Raw genomic sequence first — 8,819 nt, 5'->3', positions numbered from 1 at the left:
CGTAAAGTAACTTAGCATTTAAAAAACCGTACAAATTCACTGAAAAAACCATAGGTTTCACACACGTTATAGTTAGGAATTAGCATTTAAAAAACCTTGCAAATTCACTGAAAAAACCATAGGTTTCACACATGTTATAGTTAGCGGAAATTTTACTGATAAAAAACCAATGAAATTCCCCCGTTATAGTTAGTGCAGGCAACTATAACTCACGCGACCGCAATCTTCTGCTGATGACATATGTGTCTTTATGAAAAAAAAATATTTGTAATATATGTATAGCTAAAAATGTATGGAAGAAGACATGGGCAAATAAGTGTCTAAATACAGTATTAGCATCAGCAGAGGATTGCGGTCGCGTGAGTTATAGTTGCCTGCACTAACTATAACGGGGGAATTTCATTGGTTTTTTATCAGTAAAATTTCCGCTAACTATAACATGTGTGAAACCTATGGTTTTTTCAGTGAATATATATATGTATGTGTGTATATATATATATATATATATGTATGTGTGTATATATATATATGTATGTGTGTATATATATATATGTATGTGTGTATATATATATATATGTATGTGTGTATATATATATATATGTATGTGTGTATATATATATATATATATGTATGTGTGTATATATATATATATATATATGTATGTGTGTATATATATATATATATATGTATGTGTGTATATATATATATATATATGTATGTGTGTATATATATGTGTGTGTATATATGTGTGTGTATATATGTGTGTGTGTGTGTATATATATATGTGTGTGTGTATATATATATATATGTGTGTGTGTATATATATATATATGTGTGTGTGTGTATATATATATATATATGTGTGTGTGTATATATATATATATGTGTATGTGTATGTATGTGTGTATGTGTATATGTATGTATGTATATGTGTATATATATTACCTACTGGTGGTCGCCAGTAGGTAGTTTCCATAGGAAATCCGCAACATTCTATTCCCAATAACTTTGGCGCCGGTTGACAAATCTTCGGGAAATTTTCAAAACTCGTGGGGCGTTCCGGTCCGCTCCTATCCTGACAGTTTCACAGTGATTCGTCAAGCGGGGGCTGAGAAAAAAGATGGGTCCCAAAACGTGTTTTCCCCATGCAATTTTCCATAGGAACCTTTAGCCGTGGCTACAGCCCGAACTGCTGAACAGAATTACACCAAATTTGGCAAAGAGGTAGCCCTTTGTTCAGTCTCGTACCATTTTGTTGAATGGTGTAAATCCGTTCAGTAGTTGCTGAGAAAATCAAAAGTAAAATCATTTATATATCTAGGGCCGCGGATCCTCCCGATCAGGAGCTGTATGCTAATTGGCTGTCAACACTCCAAACCAGGAAGTGTTGCCAGCCATCTTGTGCCTCGGTAGAACCGAGGCACAAGAAAGCAGTGAAACAAACACGCAAAACACAAAAAGGGGGCAGGGTAGAAACTCCCTGACCCCCTAGGCCTGCTTAAAAGCAATTGCATCTCTACGTCGAGTTAGTTAATTGCAAGCACTAACACTACAGGAAACCCTACTTCCAAATACATAATGACAGGATTGTCATGAAAACAGATCCATAATTTATGCCAAAGGTGGTATCAAAATTCCACATAAATCAAACTATTCAAATACCAAGTTTCTTTCAACATCCATAGACACAAGCAGAGAAAGAATTGCATACTCTTGACGCTAGAAGAGGAGTCATGTATTAAATTGAAAAAATAAAAGAATACTGGAAAACAAAGCAATTCTTAGTATCTTTTGCTTACCGCTTCCTAGGAAGACTAGTTACCAAAAACACTATTGCAAGATTGATTGCACAAGCCAAACAGTTATGCCACAAACAAGTATTACAGACATTACAAGGAGCACCACGGGCTCACTCAACAAGGAAGAAAGGAGCAACAGTCGCATTTCTAGCAAATACTCCAATTCAGGACATTTGAATGGCAGCAACATGGTCTTCAGTGCACACGTTCACAAAACATTACTGTGTGGACATTCAAATGAATAAAGAAGCACAAGTAGGACAAAAGGTCTTACAACATCTATTCACAAACCAAAGCTCATCTTCCACCCAGTCACCACAAGACTAGCAAACCACCACAAAGTCTATGCACAGCATGTGAATCCAGAAAAGATTCACGCTGCAAAACGTATAGTTCCTTACCTGTTGGGTAGTTTTGCAGCTTGAAGAATTTTCTGGATTCACTAGCGAACCCACCCTTCTTCACCAGAAAAATGAGACCGGAGGAAGAGAAAAAAAATAATCCGAAGATAGCGACCAAAGATGGGAGCTTCCGGAGGAAGCCTGTCGACGTCACAGGAGGACACCAAATGGTGGTATATCGAAGCCCACCCACAAAAACAACAAAAAAGAAAGAAAAAGGGAAAATACAACAATTCCGGACCCAACCACGAGATGGTGGAATAATACACAGCATGTGAATCCAGAAAATTCTTCAAGCTGCAAAACTACACGGTCAGGTAAGAAACTATACGTTTCCCACCCATCCAAATATTGAGTCAAGTTTCTCCCCAAGCCTATAGATGGAATGTTATGAAAGAGACCTTCTCCTCCCCTTTTATATTTTTAAGGAGCTTTTGCTTGTCATGTACCTAAACTGTTTGTCTCCTGGTCTGCGAACTCACTCCCTGGTTGCTAACAAAAGGTGCCTTGCAGTTTCTTTGGTTCAGATTATTCAGTGCAAGAGAAGTCCTGCACAGTTCTGTCTCCGATTCACCGCTGTTGGTGTTCACCTCTTGACTTCATCTGACACTCAGCACCCTGGCTCTTCTCGGATCACCTGCCTGAGCCAGTACAACCTCTACAGATCTTCCACGGATTACAGCATCCCACTCTGCTGCACATCAGACCCTGTGGCTGTCAGCCTGGGTGGAGTCTGCAAAGACCACCATCGTGGATACCCTCTGACCTGGAGGGGCATCCTTTGCTGACAGTGCATCCCCATGACTGTCCTTGTGGTGGACACTGTTGATGTCCCTCAGGTCACACTCTCCTCCCTGCCTTGGTCGTAGGACTTCAGTAGAAGAAGCCTCTGTAGAGCCCTTGCATCGGCCTGGGCGGCTTGTCCCACTACAGCTTTATGGCAACTGAGTGAAAGTCACACGTTTGAATGTTACAGGGACTGAATCCTGGGCAAGAGATGCTTTGAGAAACTTCCATCACTGCTCTCTGTTGTCTCTTTTTTGATAGGTTGTTGGACATAGTTCTGTCAAAATTTTGGAGACTTTTGTTTTAGCTGCAGCCTTAAATATCTCATCAGTCTTTATTAGTAGGTTACAAAAAGCAGTTAGAGGTGGGTTAGTCTGTAGGGAAATTGTTTCTATTTGGTGAATATTTATTCCTGGCATGTATTCTTTTATGGGCATTGCATAGTGTGCATCTTTCATCCCCTTGGCCTTGTAGCGCTGTGGGATGTGACATTTCATATCTGTCTATCTCTCTATCTATGTCTCTCTCTATCTGTCTATCTCTATCGGTGTGTCTATCTGTCTCTCTCTACTCCTATCTCTCTATCTAAATCTCTATCTCTCTCTCTCTCTCTCTATCTCTGTCCCTCTCGCTCTCTACTCCTCTCGCTCTCTACTCCTCTCGCTCTCTATCTCTCTATCTCTCTCGCTCTGTCTGTGTGTCTATCTATCTCTCTCTATATCGCTCTATATCTACTTTCTCTCTATCTCTCTCTACTCCTCTTTATTTCTCTCTTTCTACTATCTCTCTATCTCTCATATACACAGCTGATGTGTGAGACTGGGTGCACAGTTGGTATTATGTGATCAGATATGCAATGCAAATGGTGTGAGTTGCAGGATGTCGAGTTGTCTTACATGTAAATGTATGTATGGGTCTTGTAAAGCGCACTGCTGCCCTGAGGCGTCGTGGCGCTGTAGACCGCTGGGGAACCCGTCCTGGCTACCCCTGTGAGATGGTCCCTCCTGGGTATCTCCAAGGTGAAACCAGACATCCCCGGCGAATGTGGGGGGCCGTTGTGGAGATGAGGAAAGCTAATGCCCAGAGTTGCCGAGTGTGTTCCTGGTTAGAGTAGGTACCGAGGCGAGAATTATCAAGTCCGTTTTGACCCTGGTCCACAACCCTGCCGCGTCGGGAATTGAACCCTGGTCCCTGGCCGATTCTCTGCTTGCGGATCTGCCGCCTCTAACCAGTGAGCCACACCTCTCCACAAAAGCTTTTGTGTGTGTAAACCAATGTGCACATCTTGTGTGGGTCATGCCCATGGCGTTTCTAGCGATATTTACAGCTATTTGTGTGAGTGACCATTTGTGCAGCTGATGTGTGAGACACGCTATAAAGATGGTGCGTGTGACAGGGTGCACAGATGTGTGGCAGGATGCACAGGTGTGTGGCAGGATGCACAGGTGTGTGGCAGGGTGCACAGGTGTGTGGCAGGGTGCACAGGTGTGTGGCAGGGTGCACAGGTGTGTGGCAGGGTGCACAGGTGTGTGGCAGGGTGCACAGGTGTGTGGCAGGGTGCACAGGTGTGTGGCAGGATGCACAGGTGTGTGGCAGGGTGCACAGGTGTGTGCCAGGGTGCATGTTAGAAGTGTATTTTGCGGATATGTGTACTGATGTGCAGGTGCAGTGTGACAGTTGATTTTTTCCTTCTCTGATGCCTAGGTGCTTGCCCGGTGACTTCTCCAGCCTCAGAGGGTACAGAAACTGCTCGGCCGCCATAATGGAGTCTCATGGCCTACCCATGGATCAGCCTGCCCTCTGGTCATACAGCATGTGCCCTGATGTGGATGAATGCCGTTTGGGAATGTCCAACTGCCACAAATTTGCCAGTTGCAAGAACACCCAGGAGTCCTTTGAGTGTCACTGTGACCGTGGCTACGCCGGAGACGGGGTGACCTACTGCAACAAGACGTGAGTGTCCATTTGCAGGTGCCTGTGGCTAAACGCATGCCATAGTGAGGGGTTTGTTACTAGGTTTGATGGGACCCTCTGAGACCCATGTACTCACCTAAGCAGTAACATGTGTGTATCAAGAAAAGAGGTAAGTACGGGAGAACATTCATAAAATCTAGTATTGCATCTCCATTCAAATGGCCTTTTAGCTGCACAATTACTTTTAAATTTGGGTATTGCTAATCTAATCTGTTTGAGAGTAAATCCCGCCTCTTTTCCTCTTAAATGGCCATCTCAGAAGGATGGAGGAGGTCCCAGGCCTTGCTTGCTGAGACTTAATCAGAAGGGCCCTCACACCGCCCATGGTGGCGCGAACCTTCCATTTTCCTGTCTCCCCAGACTATCCTGCACATGTTGAATTCAGCCAAATATTTGGTTTTAGCCCTCCTTTTGTGACAGGTAGCTGCTGTAGTTGCAGTATTTATTAATCCAGCAACCGATGGAGGTGTGCCACAAGAGCCTGCACGATTATTGCCATGTCTGGTGGGGCACATTGTATGTATTGGCATGTGTTTGCGCTAGGTCGGGCTCTTTCTGCGTAAATACGCTTGCTGCCCCAGCATGCATGTGCTCTAGGTCTTTCTCTTTCTGCGTAGGGACACTTACTTCCCCAGCATGCTTGTGAGTTAGGTCTGGCTCTTTCTGCATGCATGTACTCTAGGTCTGGCTCCTCCTGCGTAGGCACCCTTGCTGCACCAGCATGCATGTGCTCTAGGTCTGGCTCTTTCTGCGTAGGCACCCTTGCTGCTTTTGAAGCAAAGTTCTCTCCATTGAGTAAGAACAAAGACCCTCTCGAAGCAAAGTTCTCTCCATTGAGTAAGAACAAAGACCCTCTCAAAGCAAAGTTCTCTCCATTGAGTAAGAACAAAGACCCTCTCGAAGCAGAGTTCTTTCCATTGAGTAAGAACAAAGACCCTCTTGAAGCAAAGTTCTCTCCATTGAGTAAGAACAAAGGCCCTCTTGAAGCAAAGTTCTCTCCATTGAGTAAGAAAAAAGACCCTCTTGATGCAGAGTTCACTCCATTGAGTAAAAACAAAGACCCTTTTGAAGCAAAGTTCTCTCCATTGAGTAAGAACAAAGACCCTCTTGAAGCAGAGTTCTTTCCATTGAGTAAGAACAAAGACCCTCTCGAAGCAAAGTTCTCTCCATTGAGTAAGAACAAAGACCCTCTCAAAGCAAAGTTCTCTCCATTGAGTAAGAACAAAGACCCTCTCGAAGCAGAGTTCTTTCCATTGAGTAAGAACAAAGACCCTCTTGAAGCAAAGTTCTCTCCATTGAGTAAGAACAATGGCCCTCTTGAAGCAAAGTTCTCTCCATTGAGTAAGAAAAAAGACCCTCTTGATGCAGAGTTCACTCCATTGAGTAAAAACAAAGACCCTTTTGAAGCAAAGTTCTCTCCATTGAGTAAGAACAAAGACCCTCTTGAAGCAGAGTTCTCTCCATTGAGTAAGAAAAAAGACCCTCTTGATGCAGAGTTCACTCCATTGAGTAAGAACAAAGACCCTCTTGAAGCAAAGTTCTCTCCATTGAGTAAGAACAAGGACCCACTCGAAGCCGAGTCAGCAATCATCAGAGGTGAAGAACATCGATAGCGGCCAGTAAACGTAGACCTTTAATGCGTTTACTTCTCAGCATCCAGCCAGCCTGGCCTGGATCGCTGTGCACAAGTAGTAATAACGTCCAGTGCTACACACAAGCCTTTGTTTCACCTGTCTTGGCACATGTGTGTTGTCCCTCTGTGCACGCTTAGGCAAGTTGGGTGGCTACTGCGAAGAGGAATAACGCAGCCCTCAGAGGCACACTGTGAGCTGCTGATACCACAATAGCTTGTGCACTTCAGCAGCCTGAGGTTCTCTCTGACCTTAGCTTGCTTTGTATCAAAGGCAGCGCTTCCAGGCAATCGTATGCTCCACAGACTGAGGATTTACCCAGAAGGAAATCTTTATAAACAGGTGGAAGTAGGCTAGTGTCAGAAATGTACTGATGCTCAGTCTCAAGGGCTAAATGTGCCTCAGCTCTCTGTGTAGCCCTAATAAATGTCCTCTCTTGCTCTCAGCACCATCTGACTACTTATCAATCTGTTACAGATGCTACAATGAGTGCTCTCACGGGCGCTGCAGCGGGCCCCCTGATTACACCTGCATCTGTGACCTGGGATGGACGACAGACGTGTCCACAGTAAACGAGAGTGGTGTGGAATGTGGCACCGACTGTGGCTGCCATTTTCACAGTGTCTGCTCGCAAGGGCCGGAGATATGCGACCTGTGTCAAGGTAAGTGTGACAGTCAAAGAAACATCTGCTTATTTTCGAGTGTCTGTTGGCACAGTAATTGCATTTAACTGTTCAGAGAAGAGTGACCCATGTAGGGTATCTTAACTGTAGCAGAATATACAATCGCAAGAGGCTGCCAAGAACAGTGTGTGACATTATGCTTTGTATGCAATCGCATTATTGATAGTACGTCTTCATAAGGTGAATAAGACCCTGACCTGAACTATTTTGAACCAAAAGCACTGCAAAGCCGTACACATATCAGATCGTGTTATATACAAATGTGAATATTGTAACATAATATAAGCCACATTTTCAAGGTTTGAGTTTGTGTGTGTGCGCCACAAGCTCATCGTTCAGTGTTACTTGTTGTCTTTCTCAAGTACAATGTGGAATACCAAGGGTTGTCTTTCACAAGCAGTGTGTGCAATATTACAGGCTACAGTTTGTGACAGTGAGCAATGGGTTAGGTTGTTTCTGTTATAAGCAGCGTGTGTGATATTGCAGATTGTGTTTGTCACATGCGCGAAGTGCTGTTGCAACTTGTGCCTGTCACAAACAGGAGGCGCTGGTATATCGGATTGTGCCAGTTCCAAGATTTTGACTCTTATATTAAACTTGGGCAACAACTTAAGAATGTCGAGGGGAACCGTCTGGCACCAGTGTGGTCTCGGACCGTGAATCTTACTCTGCACGTTTTCCAGTACGGTTTAGTTTTCTGAAGGACTAAAAGCACTGTACAAGCTGCCTATGACAATAAATTCATACAATAGAGTTCGCTGTATGCCCAGTGGCATCTGTTCTAGGCAGAGTGAATTGTATTACAAATTATGCCAGTTAAGCAGCAGTGTGCCGTTTCTCCATGTAGGGTCTTGAGTCATCACATTGTGCAACCTGCTGTACTATCCTATTTCTGATTGACGGTTTTCAATCAGTGGGTTTGACCTGCTGAGCCATCTGGCCACACGTACAGCACAAGGCTTAGGTGGACAGAGGTGTCCACAGTTGATGGCGCCTCCTGCCCTCTCACCAGTCTGTTGGGAGAATGATGGTTGGTGATGTTTGATGGTTAAATGCCTCCGTGATCCTCTGCTTCCTGCTGTAAAGTCAGTGTGTACATCCGTAGCTGGAGCATCGCTCTTCCCCTTGAATGTGTGAGATATGTAGATGTATGTGGTGTTTCTGGGGTGTGAGTGGTGCACTCTAATTGCATCAATGGTGCAGATTCTTCTTCTGATGCTATTTTAAGAAAATAATGGCTCCTCGAAGCCCTGCAGCCTTTGGGACAGGGTCGAAGAGTCTATACGATATTTTTGATCAAATTGATCAGAGCTCATATTCACTGAAGCAGTCCGGCACTAGGGTCTGGAAATAGGCAGGGCACCTAACAGGACTGGTGTCTTTTGAGATACCTTTTAATGAGGCCAAAATTAGGAGGCCATGTGATTTCAGTTTTAAGGTTTCCAGAGATAGGGTGCCACATCAAGTAGGAAAAGTGTTCTTCAGTGTAAAGATTGGGTTGGAACATAAACGGTCCGCTTTTGTGGTCAAGCGATCGGGACAGTT

General features: G+C 44.1%; 1 protein-coding gene across 1 annotated transcript in view; it reads left to right on the top strand.

Moving 5' to 3' along the window:
- Positions 1-8,819, top strand: part of MEGF8 (multiple EGF like domains 8) — a 634,126-nt gene that overhangs the window by 300,698 nt on the left and 324,609 nt on the right. Inside the window, exons 21-22 of the mRNA XM_085615576.1 lie at positions 4,691-4,939; positions 7,069-7,253. Of these exons, the coding sequence (XP_085471702.1) occupies positions 4,691-4,939; positions 7,069-7,253 (434 nt within the window). The remainder of the gene's footprint in view (positions 1-4,690; positions 4,940-7,068; positions 7,254-8,819) is intronic.

Source organism: Triturus cristatus, chromosome 7 (genome assembly GCF_964204655.1).
Source record: "Triturus cristatus chromosome 7, aTriCri1.1, whole genome shotgun sequence".
NCBI lineage: Eukaryota > Metazoa > Chordata > Amphibia > Caudata > Salamandridae > Triturus > Triturus cristatus.
Note: the sequence above shows the minus strand (reverse complement) of the source record. Positions and strands in the feature narration are given on the sequence as shown.